The sequence below is a fragment of the Podarcis pityusensis genome (genome assembly GCF_964106645.2).
Source record: "Podarcis pityusensis genome assembly, chromosome: 3".
Taxonomy (NCBI): Eukaryota; Metazoa; Chordata; class Lepidosauria; order Squamata; family Lacertidae; genus Podarcis; species Podarcis pityusensis.
In genome coordinates, this window is record NC_138026.1 from 31,775,671 (window position 1) to 31,803,163 (window position 27,493).

The window sequence follows — 27,493 nt, forward strand, 5'->3', positions numbered from 1 at the left end:
CCACCCGCTCTGGTTCTGCGCCCCGAGTGGGAGGAGGGGAAAGGTTTGCGCGCGTGCGCACAGCGGCGTCCCATCTGGCACCCTGCGCCTCGTCTGCTCCGCGGCTCAGTTGGCGACACTCGCTCGCGCGCTTGCCTGCCTGCCTGCGACCTGCTCTCGCTCTCTCTCTCTCTCCTTGAGAAAATGGCTGCCGTACGCCGCGCTCGCAGTGACTCCCGCTGCGTGGTCCGCTTCTCCGACCGAGAACTCTACTAAAATTCCCTTCCCGGCTTGTTTAACCGCTCGTAAGAGGAGGGGGTGAAGAAAACTTAAAAACCAGACATTATTCAAGGCACAAAAGACGGGGCCCGCGGCTGCCGGTCGTCACCGACGCTCGCGAAGAACCAGCCGAAGAGGCCACTCGCGCCTTGAAACAGCCACAGCGCCCGAGAACGACCGTTGGACGGGCGGCCTGGGGTAGGAACTGCCTCGGCCTCAGCATGGTAAGGGAGGGGGGCGATGGCGGGGCGTGACGGGGGCGGGGCACGTCGGGGCGGAACGCGCCTGCCTCCTCCCTGCCCTCCTTTTCGTCCCGTGCGCAGACCCTCCCAGGTGTCAGGGGCCGTCCCGGATTTGCAGAAGCCATCCCGGTTTCTGATTCGATCCCTGGATTCTGACTTGATCCAGCGTTTCCTTACGGCATCCCTGTTGTCATCGGGAGAAATGTTGGAGGGGAAATTCTTAGTTCTCCCCGGTGATCCATCATGTTTAAAGTCCGGGGCAGATTATACTAGCACCGAGATGCAAAATTAAGCATATGACCGCTGTTATTTTGTCAGTGTCTTTATGTGCATATGTATGTATATGACTATGCACATATATGTATATGAATCTGCACATATATGTATATGAATGTGCGTATATATAAATATGTGTGTATATGCATGTGTATATATGCATATACATAAATAGATCCAGTTACAGATAGGTAGCCGTGTTGGTCTGCCATAGTCAAAATAAAAAATATTCCTTCTAGTAGCACCTTAAAGACCAACTAAGTTAGTTCTTGGTATGAGCTTTCGTGTGCATGCCTGAAGAAGTATCTGAAGAAGTGTGCATGCACACGAAAGCTCATACCAAGAACTAACTTAGTTGGTCTTTAAGGTGCTACTAGAAGGAATATTTTTTATTTATACATAAATAGAATTACTGTATATACATACATACAGGGAGTAGCCTTGAACACCCAGGGCTGTGGAGAAGACTTCATCACTGCCAACAGCAGCTTCTACTCCTGAGTGGCCTATGGCAAGAGGAGGCGACTAACCAAAATAAAAATAATAAAAATAATAAATAAATCTACAAGAGCTACTGATGCCATCCATCCAGTGAGGCCCACAGAACTCGAGGAAGATTGTATATGAAACAATAGTGGAAACATTAGCATTAAGATATTTTTAGAATGTTTGAGCCACTTTGAAAGCACTTTGGTCCCAAACTTTGAATCTGTTCATTGGATGAGTCTAGTTGAAGCCATCTATGATTTTCTTTAACACCTGATAATGAGTTAATAGGTGTGTATACAGTATATGTATTGAGCACTCAGAACCTGGGTGTCATGCATTTATATCCCAAGTAGCAAGAATGAGTCATTTGCTGAGCTGGGTGTGGTGCTGCACATCAGTTTTGCCAGTATGAACCTGCTTTTGAGCAGGTTGCAATTAAGATTTTTCTGAGTTTTAGGATCCCACAGTGAAGGAAAACTCAATCCAGGTAATATTCCTGTCAAGAACTAGTCTGAAAAATCAAATAGCAAGCCGCCTAAAATGACTCCTCTTCCCACTGTCTTGATTCTGTGCTTTCTTGTGAGTGTGGCTGAAGGTTTCTGTGAAAGGAGGTAAGAGACTTTCATGAGAGGTAGTGGGAGGATTTTTTATTTTTCTACCTTCAGCTCTTTGTTGCAGCTGCTACACTAATTCCATATACACAGTCTATTTTCATGTGTACTTGTCCAGGCCTTGATGGTCTTGATACTGTTGAGGCTTAGTGTTGCTGTTTTTTAAATGGATGAATGACTTCATTTTGGTTTATATATTATATGTATTTTTTATTGTTTCAAACTGCCCTATGTTTTCATCTGGAGCAAATGACATATAAGACTGGAACAAATAAAATACAGCATTACTTCATGCATGGTCTGATAAGGTTCTGTATTTGCATGCAGGATTGTACGTCAAGTTACTGTGACTCCGGTGTTTGTTCATCACTGCTTTATACAAATGAGGTGAATACAAAATTCTTTACCTAGAATGCCACATAGTTAAATTTACACTCGAAAAGTTCCTGTTTCAGAGCTTAGCTATAGATGTCTTAGTTTTAATAGTAAATAATAGTATTTGTCCACTTACCTTTTCTTCCAAAAGATAGCTTATCTTAGGAAACACATCTTTAAATGTTTTTTAAACATTTTTGGTTGTCTTCTGCAAGGCTGTGTAAATGGTTTTATGTATCCTGTTTTATGTTTTTATTTATCTGTTGCATGAAGAGATCTCATTTTAAAAATAGCTACGGGGTTATCTTTGAGAAGACAGGTCAGCCATCGAGCACAATCTAAAGTTAGTAAACGATCCCATTAATAAACTGTAGCCAATTAATATTCATCTCATTAGTATTAAGCAGTGATGAACAAACCCCAGAGTTGCAATGACATAGAATCCTGCATGCAAGTACTTACTATTATTATTTGACTAATAATATTTAATAATTTCAGAGGGTATACTTTGAGTATGAATAGTGACGCATCTATAACATCTGCTTAAAAATTTTGTATGATTTTAGATTAGGTGTTTTGTAGGATAAGAACAAATTATGGGACAATACTAATTTCATTAAAAATGTGACTTTAAGTACTAATTTCATGTGATTTATTCTCTCAGGCAGAAGGTGAAGAAGATTGTCACTCTGACATGGTAAGAGCAGATGACAATGAAAGGTCTGGGGAAGCAAATCTTCAGGTATGTCTGCTATTGTATTTTAGGGCATGGACTCATCTGCATAATTTTGTTCTTTGGTCTGTGTATTTTTTGCCCTTTCGTTGGTACACTTGTCCCAATCTGCACTTTAGAGCCAATGTATATGAATGCTTTGAACACATAGGCAATTTGATAACGTGCCTCGTTTGTTTCTTTGGACTGAAAAGTTTTAAGGATTTTATTGTGCTATAATATTCATAAAGATAAGTAATTCCAGAGGCAGTAGAAGTAAGTTCTATCTGTGGATAAGAAATGCTTCACAATCTGAGGGAGTGCATTAATTCATACAAAATGCTGTAATTCCTGGCTTCTTTCTAACTTCCAAGCTTTAAAATACTGACATAGTGTATATTGGTCACTCTTTGAAGAATGAGCTATAGTAAGCTCTTTCTGCAAATAGACTTTTCCTTTAGGGTATTATCTTTTTGTGTAGATTGAGACATCTTAGCATCTTATTGTGACATACTTATCTGAAGGATTTGAAGAATGTTGCAACTCTTAGTTTTCTTACAATAAATAGGAAATGGGGCAGCTTATAATTTAGCAGCAATAATGATTGAGGAATTCACTTCATTTTTCAGCAAGTTAAATGATCCAGCGCAATTACTTTCACCAAATGAAAATACCCCAAAATAGTTCTTCACCATATTTGCTCAGAAACTGGCTTGGAAAATAGTAGAAATTCATTGGTGATTAGGACCTTGCAATCTTGTTCAGAAAGCAAGAGGTGGCTGAGGTGGCTTAACTATATAATAAACAGTTTGTGGCTTAACTATATAATAAACAGTTTGTTTAGATGATTGTCAGAACCCATTTATTGGCATTCCATGTTTTTGTGATGTTTCAGTTGCACTGGGTTTGACAAGATGTACCAGAATCTATTTTGCTTGTTTCCAAACTTGCAAATTTGTCCTGGAAAGGCCCACAGCAAAGTGATTCTTTCTCACATATAGACTCTAAAATTAGTAGCTATGAATACACTAAAACTCAGCAGCAAAATGTCAGTTACTGACTGGAAGAAATAATACCTTCAGATTTTTTTAAAAAGTAAAATACCAAGAATCATTTGCTTCATTACGTGGAAGAAATTATCTAAATATCTTGCACTTGTAGACACGTCTACCCAAATATTGGATTTAGTTTCTGGATTTCTAGGCAGAGCTCCAGATGTTCAGAGCACAATGGATGTTTGAACTTACCCCAGGGGTGAGCTCTACGGGTTTGGAGGTTCGATCCTGCAGAACGTCGGCAAGAGGGCCTTCAGTAAAGGCTGTAGATACCAAAGGAAAGCTGGAACTAGCAAAAGAGGAAAAGGTAAAGAACTTGAGCTTCTTATCTTCAGTGAGCTAATGGAATGCAATCTCTACGGGCTAAGCACTTAAAAAGCATGGGCTACTTTTTCTCCTTCTATTCTTACCGCTGTGCCATCTCTCCCTACTTTCTCATTCTGTTTCATCTTCTGAATTAACAGAATATGGACGTATTACCCTTAAAGCTGGGTAATACAGAAAGATGCTTTAAAATATTTATTTGGAAGATGTTGCTCAGAGTTCCTAAAATGCTTGTCTGGGTCCAAGTTAAAAGAAGAAAAGGGACTAGCCAAGTTTATTGTAGATAAATTAGTAAAATGATGGGGACAATTTTTTATTAGGATAGATAAATTAGCAAGATAAAAATGACAAAAATCCTACTAATTTAACTTGCATGTGTAAATAGGAAGAATTCATAACAGAAGGAAGATGCATGTCAAAACCGAAAATGCTGAAGAACTTGATTCACCTCAATCACTTTTTTATAGTAAGCTAGACAGTTTTTCTTCTGAAGGAAAGTGGAATGACAATAACTATCTCCCTTTCCCATTTCTTTTTTGCTGTGTCTTTTTCATTCGATGCTCTAGGAAATTTTAGAGCAAATTTTATTTATCAAAAATAACACAATATGTTGGAAAAACTTGCTATTTCACTGATTTGTGTGTTCTGTTCTTAATTGCAAGACTTGGCAGAAATACTGCAGCTGTAATGTGCTCTGACGACTGTGCTTTCTCTCACAACTGCCTTAGACTTCACTTTTGGAAATCATCCCGCAGGTGCTTTCTTGCTTAATATGTCACCAATTTTTGCTCTAGGTGTAGAATCTACAAGGAGTTACTGTTTTTTCCAGCAGACGCTAGTCACCATGATAGTATCAAATCATAATTTTATCTTACTCTTGGAAAAACTGCTGTAAAGATCCACAATGGCACATCCACTTGTGGTCATTGCATTGAGATATTTTCAGATGAGTGGAATTACTGCCAGTTTCAGAACTGCCGTAGATGGACAATTTAATTGTAAAACTGCAAAACAAATAGTAGAAGTAAAATGTTATTGCGAGGTGCTGAAAGTTTAAGGTTAAGAAAATAACTTCACAAATACAATCCATTTAGTTGGACAAGAAAAACTTCACTTCTGTGTGTCTTAATTTTATATTTAATGCTGATAAAACTTGCCATATAGTATGATTGAGTAGTAATTTTATTTGGCTTGCTGGCAAGGGACTCTTAAACAATTCACTAATTTTTGTACAGGCAAGAGAACTGTTCCTGAAAGCAGTGGAACAAGAACAAAATGGGGCTCTTTATGAAGGTAATCTAATATTTGTGTTTTAATCTTTATACAGTAAATTTCTGGATCTTAACTGTTGCCTATGAACTGAATTCATAGGCTGCTGTGGGTGAAAACTACTATTTGTACAGTAATTGTTGGGAGGAAATAATTGTGCACACAGCTAAGAGCTAGGCAGTTTTGTTTTCTCATCTGCTGATTAAGAATCATGTTGCAAAAGTGAAGGACCACTAACTACAGTTCAGATAACCAGGGGCCTCCGGTGCCTTGGCTAGAATATTGATTTTGACTTGGGTGAACCATGTTAAATGCCCTGCTCAGTCATTAATTTAATTAGGTAGCCTTAGGGTGAGGGAAGAGATATCTCAGTACCCTACCTCACAGGGATGTTGTGAGGATTAATAAATGATTCTAAAGCCCTATTCTTTTTAAGAACTTTTAAACTTAACTAACACTTTCATTTTAAAGTATGTATTGTGATATATAGAACTTGTTGCTCCATTTTTCTATTAGCACTGCATGAGTGACTTGACAAGTACTCCTTGGCAGAAAATTATTAATTGTCAGGAGCCTAGTTCCTTTACTTGGGAAGGATTCAGAATCCAAGAATGTCTCACCTGTGGTGTGCTAACATGCCACCATGATATAAAGTACAGTGGTACCTTGGGTTACAAACACCTCGGGTTACAAACACTTCGGATTACAGACTCCGCTACCCTGGAAGTAGTACCTCAGGTTAAGAACTTTACCTCAGGATGAGAACAGAAATCGTGTGATAGTGGCAGCAGGAGGCCCCATTAGCTAAAGTGGTACCTCAGGTTAAGAACGGTTTCAGGTTAAGAACAGGCCTCTGGAACGAATTAAGTTCGTAACCAGAGGTACCATTGTACAGAATTTGGTTATATTTAGAAACCCAGCATGTGTTGGTGGCAGATAGGTGCTATTGACACTGGTGAACTTTCATAGCTAAGCAAGCTCTTCTACATGCAAATTCACCCTTGAGTGTCTTGATATCCAATTGGTACAAAGTAATATATACCTGTGGGAAAGCTTCCTGTGCAGAAGGGATACTGTGCTAAAAAGTCACATAAATATTGGCCTGTGTCTAAATGGCATTACTGATCACAATGTGACTAGGTACCTTCTAAACATACTGTTATGCAGCTTTTGTCATCTTCATTTTTGAATGCTCTTAGGAGGAAGTTTTGGTAAAAACTCTCAAGGAAATTCTACTGTTTCATACAGGAAATTATTACATGCTGCCGGTGCCTGAAAACAGCTTCTTGGGGGTCTTTAAAAAGGCTAAAACTAGTGAAATTTAAAGCTGTTGTACAAGTGAGATATTTGGCCAATAATCCCATTTTTTTGCTGGAAAAAAAGTCAAAGTGATGTCTAATTTGACTTGAATAAGATTTCTCTTAAGGATCCCTCTCTTCACTTTTATTGTTCAGTGTGAAACAGATTTTTACCAGCAGTCTAATTTGAGAAGTAGTCTTGACATATAGAATAGGCAGCAGTGGGTGGTCTTTTAGGATCTTGCTAAATTTAACCTGAACAAAATAGCATACTATTCTATTTGTTGAGGGTAGTTCTTGTCACTGGTTTTCTGAGGCTTCGATATTGAAAAACACAAACTAGCTCCTGTCCCAGTTTCCATTCTTATTAAATCCTATTTTTAAAAAAGAACCTTAAAATAGTTGCTTCGCTTTGAAACATGCTGCTTGTGTGAATTGCTGTAGCAAGTTATGCTTTTATATAAAAATGTTCGTACTCAAGAATGACTTCTAATGATCCTGACATTGATATTCCTGTCAAAGAAGAACATTAGGCTACAACCCTATGCCCACTTAAGTGTGAGTAAAACTCTTAAAGTTCTACTGTGTCCGGAGTAAATATACATAGAGTTGCACTGTTTGTATACCCTTTAAAATACAATAGAATATTGTCTTTGTGCAGTTGGGATGCTGCACTAATATGTAATATTGCTAGGACAGGATAGTTTTAGCCATATACCACATTTTAAAAATAAAATAACTTGCCCCATATAATAGAATTTCATCCAGTTTCGGTGATGTGCTAAGACTGTATTAGGCTGTGCTGCATTTGCCGCATAAGACTTTGCAGCTTCACCTATTTCAACCTCATCTATTTTCGTTTCTACACTCGAGGCTGCTAGGTTAGTTCACCTAAGTCTTGTTGGTTCTGTGATGTTAACCCTTCTTTTCTTTTAAATAAAAAACTTTATAAAATTCTTGTGTGTGAATAACTTGGTATTTCTGCAAAATGAGACAGAATGATGATTGGAGAAAGTGCATTTATTACTAGAAGATGCACTGGAACAATAAGTACTATTCTATAAAAGAGAGATTGATAAGATGCACCTATACCATAAACATATGGTAGAGTGCCAGTCCTTACAATACAGTCTCAACACAGAAGGTTATTGGAAGGAAAGCATAATCTTTAAGAGATGCTCACAAAATTAATCTCTTTTAATTGCTGCAACTCTGGTGATATCCATAGTGCCCTTTTGTAGGACACTCGATGAGTCATGACTTGCACACTATATCCCCTTTCATGTATCATATAGCCTCTTTCATGTTATAACAACTTTCATGTAGGGGCCATTGCATGCCAGTAGGCCTTTATAAGCCAGCGTGGTTAGAGTGTTGAGAGATCTGGGTTCAAAACCTCCACTCATCCATGAAGTCCACTGGGTTACCTTGGGCCAGTCACAGTCTCACATCCTAACATACCTCATAGGTGGGATATATATGTAGTAGACAGTACACTACTCTGCCCTAACTTGATTCCGAATGTGCCCATTTCAAATGAATAGTCTTGGAGTTTATCAGATGGATTCCAAGGACCTAAGTATAAAACAAACCAGATTTTACACCTGTTGCTGATAGTGGGAGAATAAGAGGTGGCCTGCAGGCCCTCAAACCCTTCTTCCCAAACTTAGGCTATCAAGGACTGTGGCAAGGAAGCCACCTGATAGCAGAAGCCTGATCATTCCTTGGTTGTCATAAGGGATTATGGGAAATGATAATGCAATATGGATTGAACTGGGAAGCATTGGTGAAGTATGTTTTCTCATGATTCCCAATAGCGTTGGAGGAGTGTGTAGCTTTAACTGCTTATATTTTTCTTTCCCCGTCTAGATTTTGGAAAGGGTGTGGAAGGGTTGTTATTACTATTTATTAAGTTTATATACTGTCCTATACTCACAGGTCTCAGGGCAGTTCACATTGTATTGAACCCCCTCCTAAATTGAGCCCAGGTTTTTAGGGTGGGGTTTGGGGTAGATTCAAAATGGACTTGGACATGGCTAAACTAAAAAAGGTCATTGTGAACTGCCCCATTATAAAAATCACTTACGCTGTTACCATTTAAAATAAATAAATGAATACAATACCAGTCCTAGCATTTACTAAATGACATGCTTAAAAAAGTAATATATTTTATAAAAGTTACTTACAATAAATGAAGCTAGATGCTGTATTAGTAAGAATAATATGAGAAAGATGCTAATGGAGCTACCATTCTAAGACTGGGATCCTAACTGATTGATCAAGAAATAAATTACCTTGAAATCAATGGGATTTGATATCATAGAATTTAGTGTAACCCCCTGCAATGCAGGAATATTCAGCTTTCCCATACAGGGACCAACCCTCAATCTTGGCCTTATCAGCACCATGCTTTAACCAATAAAGCATAGTTATAATCTAGCTGCATTTGATCCATTCCCTTCATTCAAACAGAAGGTTAAGTGTGAATAAGAGTACATAATTTTCACTGGCATGTTGAAACATCCACTATACTTTTTACAATCACCCGGGACGCGGGTGGCGCTGTGGGTAAAACCTCAGTGCCTAGGACTTGCCGATCGCATGGTCGGCGGTTCGAATCCCCGCGGCGGGGTGAGCTCCCGTCTTTCGGTCCCAGCTCCTGCCCACCTAGCAGTTCGAAAGCACCCCTAAGTGCAAGTAGATAAATAGGTACCGCTTTCTAGCAGGAAGGTAAACGGCGTTTCCGTGTGCTGCGCTGGTGCTGGCTCACCAGAGCAGCTTCATCACGCTGGCCACGTGACCCGGAAGTGTCTCCGGACAGCGCTGGCCCCTGGCCTCTTAAGTGAGATGGGCGCACAACCCTAGAGTCGGACACGACTGGCCCGTACGGGCAGGGGTACCTTTACCTTTACCTTTAAGCAGTCATAACGTTCCCCAAAGAATCTTGGGAGCTGTAGTTAAGGGCACTAAGAGTTGCTAGGAAACCCTTATTCCCTTCAAAGAGCTAGTTTCCAGAGTAATTTAGGAATCAGTCCCTCTTCCCATGACTTTAAAGTGGTGTGATGCTGCTTTAAATGTATAGTGCAGATTATTATTGAATTTATGCCCTAGTCTTCCCACGGAGCCCAAGGCTGCAAAGAAATACACCATTTAAAAACAAATGAATGCACTATAAAATAGATTTAAACATTCCAAAAATGATTACAATTTTTTTAAAAACCTGAAATCAGTTGCAGAGAAAAACATTCTTCCGTTCAGTGATCTTAGGGTTTCCAGGAACAGTATTCTTCAGACAGCAAAAGCCTTGTAAACTGGAACGTTTTTAAGTTCCTTCTGCAGGTTAATAATGATGGAGACCGGTACACATCACTAGAGAGACATTCAACAACTCAATAACTACCATTGAAAAGGATGTCTTAATGGGTCAGTACCAACTGGCCAGCTCACCAAGATATCACAGGCTATACATGAGGCCTAGATGAAATTTATAAAGACTAACCTGTGTTCTCCAGATGATGAACACCCGACTCCCATCAGCCGCAGCTAGAATGATCAGTGGCCTGGAATGATGGGAGTTCTAGTTCACTAGGTTTTGGAGCGCCATAGGTTCTCTGTCCCTGTTCTCACTGGTGGCTCCCAAGTGCTGCTTTGAGGATAGTCACAAAGGAGATAGTAACCAACTTGCATTGAAGAACTGGTGGATTTATACAGGTTTCAGGAAACACTGTATTACCTGATATGAGCAAAAATAGGCCTTGTGGTGAAAGACGCTTTCAGCGTCTATATGCTGATGACACCCAGGCCTGCCTCTGCCCTAGAATCTTCACTCCATCCAAGCACTGCTTATGTATAGATGCTATACATTGGCCATGGACATATTGCATACCTGCAACTTTTAAGGGGGAAGGCCAACTTATCTGCCCATCTTGTAATGCATTTCTCTGCACAAACCATGTTTCACTTGTTTTGCTTGTTTTCCAAAGACTTAGTTGTTTTTGCAAAGCTGCTACTGCTGTGTTATAAACTCTCTCCAAACTTCTCGAGTTTGAACAGCGGCTCGTCATGCTGTTCGGGGACTGTTGTATAAGAAATACAAGTCCAAATCCCTCCTGGACCTGTGGGACTAGTTACATGGTTCTTGAGCCAGTGTGGTGTAGTGGTTAAGAGCGGTGGACTCGTAATCTGGTGAACCGGGTTCGCATCTCCGCTCTTCCACATGCAGCTGCTGGGTGACCTTGGGCTAGTCACACTTCTCTGAAGTCTCTCAGCCCCACTCACCTCACAGAGTGTTTGTTGTGGGGGAGGAAGGGAAAGGAGAATGTTAGCTTCTTTGAGACTCCTTCGGGTAGTGATAAAGCGGGATATCAAATCCCAACTCTTCTTCTTCTTTCCCATTGATGTCAGTTAAAAATGATAGCTGAACATGCACTAGTGCATTAACTAATAGTGTGAGGTAGCCTTCCCTAGGAAGATACAGTTGCCAGGGGAATTGCTTCTCCTCTCTGGTCTCCCATTTCACCTTATTCCAGATCTTGACTGGACCAGAAAAAATAAGGCCACGTTGCCTATTCCTGACTGATAGAAGGCGACATGCTGACATTTTAATCTTTGGTTGATTGTGACTACTTTCATAGGTCCTTAGACAGTTTTAATGATTCAGGGGTTCAGCTTTAAGGTCCTGTTTGGTGTAAGAAGTGTATACAATCGTACCTTGGTTTTTGAAGAGCTTAGTTCATGAACAACTTGGAACTCGCCGCAAACCTGGAAGTAGGTGTTCCAGTTTGCAAACTTTGCCTCAGAAGTCGAACATCCGTTGCGGCTTCCGATTGGCTGCAGGACGCTCCTGCAGCCAATCGGAAGCCACTTCTTGGTTTTCAAACATTTCAGAATTTGAATCGACTTCCAGAATGTGTTCTGTTTGAAAACCAAGGTACGACTGTATGAATTTATTTAGTGTATGGGAATAGACTGTCCCCAAGATGTGTTTGTATTATACACTGCTTATTTCATGGTAATCATTCATGATAATGAACTTGGATTCAATCATTTATTTTACAGAAATAAATATTGATCTTGGTCAACCTCTCCTACTGCCTCCTGGTATTTTATGAGTGCTCGGGAGGGGGGCAACCCTTTGGAGCAGTTTTTCAGCATTGTTAGATACAACCTTCTGAGAAATGTGCTAATAAGCATGCTTTTGATGCAGATGCTCAGTAAAGTAAGTGCAGTTCATTTAAGTATACATTACTTTTATTTTTAGCTATTAAGTTCTATCGTCTGGCTATGCAACTGGTCCCAGATATTGAGTTTAAGATCACCTACACCCGATCTCCAGATGGTGACAGTATTGGGAAAAGCTAGTAAGTATAATATATTATTTTGAAAGCTTAAGATGCTGATGAGGAAATATGCCGAATAGCTGCAATTCTAAACACTTAAACCCTAGTCCTATGCAGTGAGATGTGCCTAAGTGCTCTGAAATTAGTAGGTTGAAATACACCTAACTGCAGAGGTTTAAGCTGTTACTAGAGAGAATTTCTTATCAAACTCAGTAAGACATTTATATGTCTGAGTAAACGTGTAAAATCACTCTGTAAAGTTGCAAGTCTATGCACAGTTGCTGCTTCCAAGTGCCATTGAAATAAATATACAGTGATACCTCGGGTTACATATGCTTCAGGTTACATACGCTTCAGGTTAGAGACTCCGCTAACCCAGAAATATTACCTCGGGTTAAGAACTTGGCTTCAGGATGAGAACAGAAATCGTGCTCCAGCGGCGTGGCGGCAGCAGGAGGCCCTATTAGCTAAAGTGGTGCTTCAGGTTAAGAACAGTTTCAGGTTAAGAACTGACCTCTAGAACGAATTAAGTACTTAACCCGAGGTGTTTTGGACACAATTGGATCATTTTAATCCTTCATGCTAAAGGATCTCCAAAGGTGTCATATAATGTATCCTTAAATAAAAGTTGCTGTACAGTAATTAAATATCCAACTCATATTGCCTGCAAATATTTTGAGTGTTGTACTATATCTAGATCCTACTCTGAAGCAAATATGATCCTATGATCCTAAGACACAAGTTGCACTTAGTTCAATAGGACTTAATAGATTTAGCTTGTGAGTAAACTCTGTTAAAGTCACTGGAACCAGCCTCTGAAAAAATGTGCACGTCATATTGTTATTAAACTTACAAATGTATTTTTCATACAAATACAACAGCCATCACCCACATTTGCACATAAACCTTGGTTTATCAGCATGAGCCTGAGGCTCCTTATGGCTTGTGCCCATCACAAAAATACCATTGTTTATTGTAATACATGAACAGGGTCATAGTCTTTTTTTTTCTTTTCTTTTTTAATGCCAAGAGATATAAATTAACTGAAAATCTGGTGTGTGTGTTTTTAGCCTTCATTAATACTGGTTTTCTCTCAGATGGTAAAAGGTTAGGTTTAGATCTCATTTATTGCTCTTCTGAAGTATTCTGCAAGGTTGCTGTGCACTATGCACACTTACCTTAAATCAAAGTTTATTTTTATTTTTGCTTTATTTATTAAATTTGGTAGTCACTTTATTTTGCTCAAGGCAACTTATAACCAAACAAACAATAAACCCGCATAGTTACATTGAAACAAAAATTAGAAGCCAAATGATAAGTTGAGAGTCCAAGAGGGCATAGAATTCACAAAGAGTTTGTATTTATCATTCTAACATGTTTTCTGTGATTTATCTAGGGTTCAAACTGCACCTGACACATAGACTTGTGTGATATAATCCAGTGACTCTCTTTAATAAAGTCAGAAAAAGCACGTAAGGACAGTTGCATTACAGAAGCAGGGGTGGTAGTTTATATGTTCTTTGCGTGCTATTTCCTGATCTAACTGAAATATCTCTTCCTATCCCCAATTTCTAAATACATGTTTACATGCATCTGTCAATTCAGGGCAAGAAAACTTCTTGAAAGGGAGCAATCTTGAACAAAGAAATGGCAGGATAATCCTCTCTCCCCGTTTTCTGATCTCAGTTGCTCTTCTGGAAGCATTTTGTCTGATTTTTCCAAGAGCTGTACTGATAAAGATTACGTGCCTCAGTTTTTTAATGTCCACGGCCGTGACTTTCCACACATTTCATTTGTAAGCCTAGTCTGTACAAGGAATGCATATTTGTTATTTTATATGCGAGAAATCCTGTTTAAGTTTGCACAGTACAACCCTGCGTTTGTTTACTCAAACATAAATTTCACTGAGTTTGATGCAGCTTAATCCCAAATAAGTATGCAATCTTAAGAGTGAACCCTTAGCTTCATCTTCTTGGAAGCATGTTTCACTGAGCTCAATTGTACTTATATCTAAGTAGATATGTGTAGGTTTGACCTGTATCATAATAATTTCCAGAACTAAGAGCCTGTCTGGAAATTTACTTACAAAAATATAGAATTGTATTGGTGAAAAACCCTCATTTAAATTGACAAGTATGAATATTGGTGACAGAAACCAATAAAGGTTGTTTCTAAAACATGGTGTAAATAGGAAAGAACATTACCTTTCAGGAACAAGGCTGCAATTCTAGATATACACACACATGGAAGTAAATTAATTGAAATTAAAAGTTCAGCATAAACATGGTTAAGGGACTGTTGTATGATAATCTAAACACTTTATGCTTCCTTCTTCTAGCATTGAAGATAATGAGAATGATAGCAAGGTGGCTGACCTTCTATCCTACTTTCAACAGCAATTTACTCTTCAGGAATCATCCATCAAACTGTGTCAGCCTGAGCTTGATATGAATCAGACTCATATCTCAGGTAAGGGAAGTTTTCATATTGAAATAGTGTGCACAGTAAAAAGGTAGACATGGGTTTTCATTTGAGCCTGGTAAACCTCTGTCTGAACTGTCCTTCGTTGTTGTTATAATTTGGAATGCTATAGGCTTAACACTACAATTTCCATGTTAAAAATACATATTTAGTGTCGGAAATGTGTAATAAAAATAGGGACGTGCAGGGATTATTATTATTTTTTGTTTACAGTTATTTTTAATCCTACCTTTTGTTTTTGCGTTTAATTTCATAGGCTTCCTGACCCAAGTGAATGGAGGCCTATTTGTAAAGGCCATGATCTGCTGCTTGTTAGTAGTTGCTGTAAGAACTTACACTGCCATCTTCTTCTTGCTGGTTTTAAGAATCATATCCCTTTAAATAACACTCTAAAGACTTCTTGTTTGGTTGTATTCTTGATAGTTACTTATTCTTTCTCCTTGTATGCTGGTGATAGCATGTGATGTATCAGACACAGCTGTCATCAGAAGAAGAGAGTTGACTTTATAGATGCTGAAATTCTTTGTTGCAGGTGATAGAGGGCTGCATGCTTCATGTAAACATTTTGTTGACATGCAGAATCATTACTTTAACTTGCTTAGTGATATAAGCAGTCACTGGAGAAACAGATGTTTGGAACTAACACACTATGCTTAATGTAGCTAAAGATAGTTATGATATCTTTATTAAAATAGTACGATTCTAAATAAACAGTGAATAATTCTTAGACACATCCAAAGAACCACTTATTTTGGAAGTTGCTATCTAAAATAGGCTGGGAGTAATTATATATAATTACTATTTATCTGTTTTTTCCAAAGTGTTGCCAATGGAGCTGATGATGTATATTTTTCGATGGGTGGTTTCCAGTGATCTGGACCTGAGGTCTTTAGAACAGTTATCATTGGTCTGCAGAGGCTTCTACATTTGTGCCAGGTACAAACACAACTATCATTTAAGAAACCTGTCATAGTTTGGTAGTCTGTATTAAATCGGGGTTGGGTATTTGGTTAAAAATATTTGGTAAATTGACTGGCCAAAGGATCAAGTATTTTTAAACCATGTGTTTATTTTATAGTGTCGCCTCCCTCACACATAAATGAATTCCAGGACAGTATACATAGAAATGGAAAATGACAGAAACATTTTAACTTTATTAAAACAACAATAAGATATTTTAATCATAAACAGAGTTTATACTTGTGTTAAGTACAAAAACAGACTAAAAACTTACTGTGAAACCATGAAATTTACTTCTTTAAAAATGGTAATAATTTGTGCTTGTAATTGTGCTTGATTCATGGAATAGTTCTTTTTGACTTTTATCTTGGGATAAAAATAGGGGAGGGGGTTATTGATTTGTGTTTTCTTGTTCTTGTTTTTGTCATATATTTTGTGTTTTTATGTTGTGAACCGCCCTGGGATTTGTGGATGAGAGGTGCTATACAAATTTTATAATTATTATTATTATTATTATAATAAAAAATAAAGTAAAATAACAGCAACTATGAAAAACAAAAGCCATGTTATAAAGGTAGTTTTGCTAAGTATAGAGCAGATCAGTTCATTGTCACATCCAGCTTTCTGCTTCCTGCAACAAACAAAATGAGAGTAATAGCAGGTCCTAGATTGCCACGTATTTGAGAGGTCTGAAGTTATAGGACATGGCCAGCAGGAGAAACTGTGCCGTTATGCTTGCCCCCGTATGAAGTAACAGGGATCACTCTGTTGCCTGCTTCCTCTGTGGTGTGTTAGCCTGCTGCCTTCTACCCTGAAGTTCTCCATCCTTCCTTTTGTCCATGGGATTCAGATCATTCCCATTTAAAAGCTCTAGCACTTCCCACCTCCCCACCCCCACCCCATCAGCAGTTCTTTTCTGCAATGCACATGTGAGCCAAATGACTCCCAATGACAATAGTAGCAGCTGCCTATTCTGACAGCCCAACCAACCAGCAAGAACATGAACAGAACAACCTTTGATTTACGGGGGGGGGGGGGGACAGGCAGGCTGGCCAGCCGGCCAATCAGCTCAGTGGTTTATTTACATTATTCACAGATTTGTTTTATGTATTTGGGGGGCAAACGTGGGGTGGAGCTAAACAGTGGAAATCTTGCCTGTCCTTGCAATGCCTCCTTTGGGGGTGGGAATGAGGAGGATCAAAAAAAGGTGGACCACTTCACTGCTTATGGCAGAAGTGCCTCTTGTGACCATTAGCAACTTTTGTGGATTTCTCTCTCCAGCATGAACTTGGCTGCTGGCATTCTTGTTATTTCTTCTGGAGTGTTCAAGCATGGTTGGCTCTCCTGCTTTGCGGGTCTAAAGACCTAAGGTGCACCTGGGGCTGTCGCATTCTGTCTCCCATCTAGCTCCCATTCTGGTTTGTGCTGCATAGTCCCCAGTACTCATGAATCTTACTGCTTCTCGGTTGTCAACTCTTCCCCCACATCTCGAAAAAACCCACACCACTGCTCTTTTACCTCTGAGCAGGTGAAACGTCCTCATCACTGCACAATCCTATGCAAGTTTACTCAGAAGTAAGTCCCACAGTGTTCTTTGAGGCTTAATGTGTGTAGGGTTCATTTTTCCAAACTTTGGTCTAACAGTTTTGTTACTGTGGGGGAAAATACAGGTCTATAAATTTAAACTGTAGCATAAATGCCATTCATAAATAGTCTCTTCTCATCACAGCCAAATACATTCTTCCTTGTATTTTCAAATTCCTTGTGTTTTCTTATGTCTGTGCTTTTCTTTTACTAGGGACCCTGAAATCTGGCGTCAGGCTTGTTTGAAGGTTTGGGGCAGGACCTGTAACAAATTGGTTCCTTATACCTCATGGAGGGAAATGTTTTTGGAAAGACCTAGAGTTCGATTTGATGGTAAGGCAATCATTAACCAAGAAAAGCAGCACTTAAGACAATTGCAGCAGCATTTTCTCTCTTACTTAAAAATATCTCAATGTAATATGTTAACTGGTCAGTTACTGATAGGTGAAGTGTTTGAGTGTTAGTTCGCCCAGGGGTTAAATGACTGGTAAAACTGAAGTGGTTGAGTTGGTGGGACTATATCACATGCTTGATGCATTGACCTCATGCCACTAGATTAACCACAACTGTGTTGCAATGGATAGGACTGCAGCATGTAAATTAATAAGAGAAAGATGAGGATCACTATGTGACCTCTATATTAGAGATCCAATGGATTTCAAAGAGGTTTTTAGATGGAATAATATAATTGAAAGTTTAAAAAATTATCACTTTATAAGCGTGAATCATTTAAGAACTCAGTGGGTCATTGTTCATAAATTTATATATCTCTTTTTTTACTTCCTATTCCATAGGCGTATACATCAGCAAGACAACATACATACGTCAAGGAGAACAGTCTCTTGATGGCTTCTATAGGGCATGGCACCAAGTGGACTATTACAGGTACTACTACTTCTTCATGCAGTTCAGCTTGGTTATTCTTAATAGTGATAACTGCAGCAGATAAGACCCTAACTTGACAAATAATGCTAATGTATAATTTTGTAAGGATTAAGGTTTTAATTTCTAAATCATAGTTCTATTTTCAGTTGGAAACCACTGAAAATCACTTGGACTCAGTATTTCACATTGTGAACCCTTCCACGTTTCTCAAACTATGAGCATACAGAGCATTAACTGCTCTTGGATATGACACCCCAGTGCTAAATCTTCACACTGATATCTCTGCTTGTGCTGCTGGTATACCTCCAGTAGCACCACTGAATCTCTGTGATTGTGAAATTATGGGGACCTATGCTGTTCTGTTGCATTCTCTCACCAAGATCCAAAACACTGTGTGGTGAGCCTCTTTCTGGTCTCAAGACTCCCACATCCCCAAACATGGAACATTTGGGAGCAGTCTGTCTTTACATAAGAAACTATTTGAAATAGTTCTGGTGGTCAGAACTAAATAGTCAGACAAGTTCTGGTGGTCCTGCACAGACATTTGTATGCAGGTACAAGCCGATTGCAGCATAATCACCTGTTTTCAAGTAGGAAAAATGTAAACATATATGGGAACTTGGTTTAAGTTGTATTTCTTTGTTTTGTTTTCAAATTTATGTGATTTTACAGAAGGAAAATCATCCTTCCCAGGTTAATTTTGCTTAATTTTGTAGGTACATGAGATTCTTCCCAGATGGCCAAGTAATGATGCTAACAACTCCGGAAGAACCTCAGTCTATTGTTCCTCGTTTACGAACTAAAAACACAAGGTGTGTTAAGTTTATGTATCACAGAATTTTATTTGTCAAGCATTGAAAGGATTGGCACCTCGTCTTTTAATTAAGGGAGATGTCAGGATTTAAAGTAAGGTGAGAGCACTAAAATACTGTACCATTAACATTCAGGAGCAAACTAAAATACAAATTAAGTGGCTTGAGAGTTGCAGCCCCAAGTTGTCACTTAAAGAGAGGAAAGCAGTATCTGTGAAGTATTGTCAGCTCTTTGAGAAGTATATTTTAATGGAGTCTTTTCCTTCTAAACCTTAGAACGGATGCAATCCTGCTTGGCCATTATCGCCTTTCCCAGGATACGGACAATCAAACCAAAGTATTTGCTGTAATGACAAAGAAGAAGGAAGAGGTACATATGAAACAAAATGCTAGAGGACTGAGACATTGGTTAAGATAGCAAGAAAGCAGTAAATGCTTTCTTGAACACAATTTCTTAATAGAAAAGAAGCTATCAGCCTTGTTCCCAGCGTTGCTTGGAAATTCCAAGACACACAAAAAAAATCAGTGTACTTTTGATAGAACTGGCCTACCATTTTGATTCAAAATGTTGTCAAACTTTATTGAAACATAGACAAAAACCTGCTTCTTAATCTCAAGAACCATTATGTGAAATTCGGTTACAGTATCTTAAGAGGTATCAAGATGCATAGAGAACAGATAGACAAACAACTTTTCAAAATAAATAGAAGATACATACACCTCCAAAGTACTTCCACAAAGGCCCTCAATTTCCTTTTTAAAACCCATAAATTTAGTTTTTTGTTTTGTTATTGCCATTCTAGGCTGCCTTCTGGTATCACCTAATTTACCAGTTACTTAAAATGCCATTTAAATGTAGACAGAGTTAACAACAATTTGTAATCTCTTTTGAGGGAGCTAAATGAAAGGGGTTGGGCAAATACATGGTTTCTGCACATGCCTTTAGATTATGCCTCATTTGTGATCTCTCTCCTGCTCCTCTGAACCAAATAATTGATGATTGTTAGCTGCAGGTTTAGGGGGAGGAATGTGGGCTTATGGGCAAGAAATAGTAGAACATCAGAATTTTAGTGGGCAGGGAGAGAGAGAAAGTAGACAAGGGTCAGTTGAAGTCAAGGGATAGAAATTCAGGTGGAGGTAAGACTTTACGGGAGGTAAGCTGAAGGCAGCAGAGGTGCCGAGAAGGACCTTGTTTCCTCTGTTTGTCTTCCAGTAAATTTTTTGCAGGCCTCCACTGCTATGTTTTTAATAGGAGCTTTCTACTGTAAGTGTGGTTTTTAGATATTTTGATCTTTATAAGCCGTTTAAATATAAAGAGCATCCATTTTTCTGTAAAATAAACTCAAACTGCTTAGGTGATGATTTTTCACCCAAAAAGCCTTCTGTTGCTTACAGTTTCTCAGTTCTGACCATCCTGTTGTGATTGTTTTATGATAATGATAGGTTATCATATATAGAACCTACGTATTTTCACAAATGGAAATATACAGGCAGTGTCATTTATTCAGCAGCCTTAACTCTGATTTTCAGCTTTGGCAACTATCTTTACTGTTACATATTCTCGACAGCACTATATTGTTTCTGTTTCCATGTAGAAACCAATTGACTACCACAAGTACAGATACTTCTGTCGTGTCCCTGTGCAAGAAACTGACCACAGCTTTCATGTAGGGCTACAGCTGTGTTCCAGTGGCCGCCAGAGATTCAACAAGCTTGTTTGGATTCATCACTCTTGTCACATTACTTACAAGTAAGTTTTTGGATAAAAAAAAGGGAGAGAGGAAAGAATACTGTTTGGTTGGGATTAATGACAGAGAGTGGTCAGTCCTTCTGTCCCATTCCTCATGTTTGGTGCCTGGAGGAGGTGAGGATGCAGTTCCCCTCCATCAGCCTCTACCAGTGGGGAAGAGTGGTGATGGTGGGGGCTTTGCCATGGTGGGGGCCCCTAGGGATGGTCCTGGAGCAGTCTGTGGGACAGGGGGCGGAATGCTAAAAATTGCCTTTACGCCCATTCCACTGATGGATGCATTAGCGAAAGAAAAACAATTGGATTTCCTCCACTACAAGAATTTGTAAATAGATGAGGCTTGGTACAGTCACCTCAGTCCTTAAGTTAGATGGGGAAGATGCTTTGCTTGTGTTGTCCTGCATTAATCCATGGTTCAGGAATGCACAACAGGGGCATCTTGGTAGTGGCACCTGGTTTTGGAGATGGCATTCCCTTGAAGATAAATTTGTTCTCACTATATACAGTATTCAGATGTCAGCTGAAGATAATGTTTGCTTCCCCAGGCTTTTACAAATTGAGATTAGATCATTTTAATACTTAACAGTTACTGGGTTTTGTTTTCTTTTTTGTAAATTTTAATGGTTCAAATAATTATTTGCTTTATGAGGTGGCATTACTCAGCACCTCGTGAGATTACTGGAATTCTTATTCCATTTTTTCCTCTGGCATTTACAAGGTGTTGGCCCACATGGCTTTCAGATCCATTTTTGTAACCATAAGCTGCAGCCATAAGTTACAGAAACTAATAAAATGAAATGAAATCTTAAGATTTTGGGGAAGCTGAATTTTGTCTTCAGTACCATTTTCTGCAATATTGCAGCACCGGTCTATTGTGTTTCTGTAATATCTTTTATAGGTCTACTGGTGAAACAGCAGTCTCTTCTTTTGACATCGACAAGATGTACACCCCTTTGTTCTTTGCACGAGTGAAGAGCTTTACTGCATTTTCAGAAAGACCTCTCTAAGAAGGTTACATCTCTTACTCTTGCATGAAAAATTACAGCAAACAACACTTAAGTTATAAATGTGTGTATATATATACATATATATATATATGAATTTTATTTTAAAAAATGGGGGATCTTTTTGAAAGATATATACTGGAAATAATTTGATTTAGGGTGGCAGGGTTATTTTATTGGTTCTGAAGTCAAGTTTACACATTATTTTAAACTTGTTTATGTTGTGAAAAGACTTTGATAACATAAAAGGCATTTTTGCCATGTCATTTTATGAGCAAATTTATAAGCTGTTCTCTTTCCAGCGTAAGGCTTCATCTGCCTATGCACCTTAAGTTCAGGAATCGTTCTAAACCTACTGCTGTACATAAGACATGGTGTGCGTGCATTGGGGGAAGGCTCAAAATGTGAAGAAATTGTCCTACATCTGTGTGTGGCCTACACAAATGTAAAATAAATGTTTACTTTGAAATACATGTATTTGGATTGCCTTTCAAGAAGAGACATTGACTTTGCTGTAAGCCGAAGCCTTACAAAAAAAAATTAAGCAAGGGAAGCAAAGTCGGAAGTTCAGCTTCAGTTGTTGCTATCTGTTTTGGCATCACATTGTTTCAACAACTAGTAGTTATTGCATTGCAAGGGGTAGAAGATGAGCGAGAAGTCACATTGGGGAACTGGCTGCCTCTCTCTTCTTCTTGATCCAGGAAAGGATTTCAAGAAAGCAATTTGGAGCACTGAACTTGAAAGTTCATTGTTTGAATTATGTTATGCAAATGAGAATAGGGCTGTACTCAAGTATGTTTGTCTTTTCTTTGTTTAATCCTTCACCTAACTGCTAAGAATACTGCACACCCCTGGGGTGTTTTGTCACACTAAACTGATTTTTTTGCTTTTGGGGACTCCTACAGATGTTCAGGTACTGTGTGCTGCTTCTCCTGCGTATGTACTTTGGGAGTTGAATGCAACTGCTGTATGACGCTTATCATAAATATGTACTTACAAACATAAAACTAAAGTTTCTAAATGTTTTTCTTCTCCCAGTTTGTGTTACATTTATTTATTTACAATCAAGCACATCCCTTTAAAATGCCGATTTATATTATTTATCATAGGTTTGTCCCAGGAACTTGAGAACAATATGCTTGTTTTTGCTATCATTTTATCCACACAGCATCCCTATGAAGTAAGTTAGACAAGAAGGATGTTTTATTGAAGGCCACCCAGTGATCTTGATTGTTGAGTCAAGATTTGAACTCAAGTCTCTGTAGTCTGTATTCAGTACACCAGACAGGCTTTTAAAAATAAAACAAATGGCTAGTTTATAGGACAAAGCACAGGGCTACAGTTCATAGCTACGAGGCAGAATCTCAAAATATTTTATACAGTAAAATTAAATGCATTCTTTATTAACCTTTTCGGGGGTCACAGCCTAAACTTGGAGACAATGGCTTGGGTCCACAGATGTCTTTCAGAAGTGACCTGCTGCATCGTCCCTTTGTCTCATCACGTATCATTCCAGAGGACAAGCTTTTTGGAGGTCCAAGGAAGGGGCTGTAGGACAAAAGAGCTCCATTGCATAGAGGTTCCACTAACCTATCTGAGCATCCAACCTAGTGGCTGGGATCTAAAGAACTATCTGGGTGTGGTAGATTTCCTCCCCTTAGCTGGTGCTGTTACAAATAGCTTATGAAGTCCTGCTGCTGTTTTCAAAAGTGCTTTGCCATACTTTTGTGGAAGACGTTTTAGAAGTAGAAGTCCAAAGTCCCTCGGGATACAGTAGGTCTGCTTACTTCTGGTTTCTAGCAGTATTTTGAATTCAGTTGCTAGAGTTGTAAGGTCCAATTATATGACTGCAAATACAGCTTGTTTACTTTAAACATAAATTGCCAGTGCACTTTTGAACTCTTGAGTAAATTGACACAACTTATATTCACACATCTGCAATCTCCGTTCAAGGAGAAGTGCTCAGGGTCAGTTTTTTTAACCCATCCACACATTCAGACCAAGCAGACAGAAGTATTTGCTCAGATTGAAAAAAATGTCACTGTATTTTTTTAACCATGTTCTGCTCTCTTGGTTGTTAATTTAGAACCATTTTCATGACAAAGGGAAATGTATCCCTATTAATTCTCCTTGACTTCTCAGTGGCTTTCAATACTATCGACTATGGGACCCCTCTGGAGCGACTGCAAGTTTCAGGCAGTGGCACCACTCAGAGGTGGCTCTGCTCCTCCTTGGATGGACGTTTCCAGAAGGTGATGCCTTTCGGCCATGTGAAGCCTTCAATGTGGGTTCCTCAGGGTTCGATTTTATCACCTGTGCTGTTTTAACACCTACATAAAACCACTGAGTGAGGTCATCTAGAGGTTTGGAGTACGTTGTCAGCAATATGTTGATGACACAAAGTTCTACTTCTCCTTTACATCTGCAGGTGAGGCAGTGGATGTGCTGGACCGTTGTCTTGCCTCAATCATGGATTGGATGAGAGCCAACCAACTCAAGCTTAGTCCATATAAAGCTGAGGCACTGTGGTTCCCTAGACTGAATGGATAGGAGGTTGCCTCTTCCTGGGGTTACACTTACTCTGAAGGAGCGGGTATGCAGCTTGTGGGTACTGCTGCATCCTTTGCTGTCATTTGAAGTTCAGGTGGCCTCAGTGACATGGAGTGCCTTTCATCAGCTTCAGTTGCTGGTCCTGCTACGCCCCTGTCTGGACAGGGATAGCCTAACTTCTGTTGTTCAAGCTCTGGTAACCTCTAGGTTAGATCACTGCAATGTGTTGTACATAGGGCTGCCTCTGAAGACTGGAAATTCCAGCTGGTGCAGAATTCTGTGCCAGGTTGCTCACCAGAACAAGGAAGTTTAAACATGCTACACCAATCCTGGTCAAACTGGCAATCAAAGTGAAATCAAATCAGTTCTACACAGTGAAAAAGGACTATGCTGTGTTATAAAAACATACCTGTTGTAAAGAAGAAATTTGAAGCACTTGAGTTGTACAAATGTATTCATTTAAAGTGGAGGGTTTGAATTGAGGAGGGGGTCTGTGCATGAGTGGAACAGACTTCTGCTCATGCAATGGGACTCACCCCTTTTCCTCCCCCTGCCACTCCCTAAAAGGTAAAGGTACCCCTGCCCGTACGTGTCCGACTCTAGGGTGTGTGCCCATCTCACTTAAGAGGCCGGGGGCCAGCGCTGTCTGGAGACACTTCCGGGTCACGTGGCCAGCGTGACGAAGCTGCTCTGGCGAGCCAGCACCAGCGCAGCACACGGAAACGCCATTTACCTTCCCGCTATAAAGCGGTACCTATTTATCTACTTGCACTTGGGGGTGCTTTCGAACTGCTAGGTGGGCAGGAGCTGGGACGGGAGCTCACCCCGCCGCGGGGATTCGAACCGCTGACCATGCGATCGGCAAGTCCTAGGCACTGAGGTTTTATCCACAGTGCCACTCCCTACATGTCCCGAAAACTGGCAAGTTGGGGCATTTTCTAGAGCAGATTTTGTAAGAAAGGATGGAGAAGGAAGTCCTGTCTGTTCATACATTGGATTTCACCCTAAAAGTAAACATGGCATTTAAAAGTAGGCTCTCTTAACATTCAATAATAACAGTAGTGGCACTCATCTGTTTTCATTGCACAAGTTGAAGAACTTGAAAAAGCAAGCAAGTAGACCAGTCTTTGAAAATGGATCATAATAGGATAGAATGTGTATTTGTCATTTAATAGTGTTTTCTAGCACGTTGCCCTTGGGAGAAGTCTGGTTCTCTTTGATGATAAAGTAACACATTGTGCAATACCTTATCTGGAGGAAATAAACCAATAAATGCTGTGCTGTAGAATTTATTGTTGCATTGAGAATGCAGCCACAGGGCTGTTAACTATGCCCTGATTAAGCTTTTTATCATGGGAAATTGCCCTGGAAAATTGTGATTTATTTTTATGGATGTATATTTGCTAGGTTGCAAAAAAGAACAACAACTTCAAGCTATAATTAAAAAGGGGTCCTTGTAAGCTGCACATAATGTGGAACATACTAGGCTTACTTGAAAATTCTAGGGCACTGTTCATCAATTAGTTTTGATAGCAGGCCATGGTGACAAGGGAATAGGAAGTCCGAGCTCCACACCTCCATTGTTTGGATGGACCTATGGTAGCCATCATTACTCCAGGGTTTTCCCTTCCACACCCTCCTTTTACTTTGATAGGACCAGTTGACCACCTGACTAAGAGGCCGCCAGTTCCTGATCCTTGTTTTAGACTTGAGGCAGATAAAGTCTGCCAGAAAGGATTTTGGTATATCCATCAGAGACGAGGTATCATTACTGAATGACGGAAGAGCTACTGGGTAAAAAAAATGAATGAAGGGTCTATGAAGAGAACTAAGAAGTTTCATTTATAACCATGGACTCAGCTACATTAGTAAAGAAACAACGATATGCATGCACTATAAACATGCAACACCAGATGGCGCCAGAGAGCAGAAAAAAATTATACACATTTTCCTATAGGGTTTTTTATTTAATTTTGTTATAACAATTTAATTTCTGACTTATTTATAGAGGGTTTTCCTGCTGTGTGTAGATCCTCCCTATGCCATAGACCAGAAAAAGCAAAGCTTTTTCACAAAGTTTTGGCTTTGTGAAGTTTCCAACCTTAAGATGTGATTTTACTGATGAAGAATCTACCTCCAACATTCACGGTATAAAAGGTTGTGGTCCCTATGTGAAAAGGAACACCTTCCAAGATCAGCCACTGTATCCCTGCCATGACAAGTGGATTGTAGAACAACACAAAATATGACAAGTGCTGCCCCCAAGACAGCAGTGACACTACACTGATAATGGTGTAACCAGTGTTGCATAATGGTTAGAGTGTTGGGGGGATTTGGGGTGAGCTCCCGTTGCTCGGCCCCAGCTCCTGCCAACCTAGCAGTTCAAAAGCATGTCAAAGTGCAAGTAGATTCAGCATTACATGGGGCAAAAAGAGAGAATTTTCTGAGGGAAAACTAGATTTTCATCTCACGCCCAATCCACAAATATTTCGCAAGTGCCCCATTTAGGTAGGCAATTTTTGCTAAGTCCTTAACATTTCGTGGGCGACGTTAAAAGGAACCTTAAAAAGAGTTATGGGCGGGGGGAGCCAACAGGATGTTTTCCAGAAGCTGTAGACTACAATTCCCATCATCCCTGACCATTGCCTATGCTGTCTGGGGCTAGTAGGAATTGTAGCTCCAGACATCAGGAAGGCACCACACTGTTGGCTGCTCCTGCAACAGAGGATCTGTTTTTAAAAACAAAACCCACTTATTAGGGAGATAAAACAAGAAGCTTAAAATAGAATGTCGTCAAAAGGAAAATGCAAGATAAGGAAGATTTAAATTGTTTTCTGAAAGAGGGCAGAGAGGAGGCCTGATGGAAATATAAAGGAAAAGAGTATAAGGAGCTACAATAGAGAGAGCACCCCAAAGGAGAAATAGCACAAGGAAATGGAAATTTAGAGAGAGAGATAACAGACAGAATGAGGAGGAAGAATAGTGAACAAGCATGTGGCAAAATCAGAGAGAGGCTTCATCATTCAAAGAAGTTTGAGTACGAGTCAGCAGATAAAGGTGATGGAAAGAAACGAGGTGTAGGATGATTAAAGAGTGAAAAGGGAATAAACGGAAGAACTCAGAATAGAGGCCATGCATATGAACAGAGAGACTGGAAGACTAGCAAGCAAAACATGGGCACCCACCCTTACAGAAACAGTGAAGGATGCGTTTGGGTGTCAT

General features: G+C 39.5%; 1 protein-coding gene across 2 annotated transcripts; it reads left to right on the forward strand.

Annotated features, from left to right (window-relative positions):
• Positions 1-136: 136 nt before the first annotated feature.
• On the forward strand, positions 137-22,746 carry FBXO9 (F-box protein 9). 2 transcript variants are annotated; one of them, XM_080998029.1, is made up of 13 exons: positions 139-482; positions 2,916-2,993; positions 4,167-4,325; positions 5,578-5,635; positions 12,170-12,269; positions 14,587-14,717; positions 15,551-15,665; positions 17,488-17,606; positions 18,068-18,158; positions 18,875-18,970; positions 19,247-19,340; positions 20,566-20,720; positions 21,616-22,746. In XM_080998029.1, exons 1-13 carry the CDS (start codon positions 480-482, stop codon positions 21,722-21,724), a joined length of 1,308 nt encoding a protein of 435 aa, XP_080854155.1. In that variant the 5' UTR covers positions 139-479; the 3' UTR covers positions 21,725-22,746. The 2 variants fall into 2 exon arrangements, with proteins under 2 accessions (XP_080854156.1, XP_080854155.1); XM_080998030.1 differs by lacking the exon at positions 4,167-4,325 and having other exon boundaries at positions 137-482.
• Positions 22,747-27,493: the final 4,747 nt, after the last annotated feature.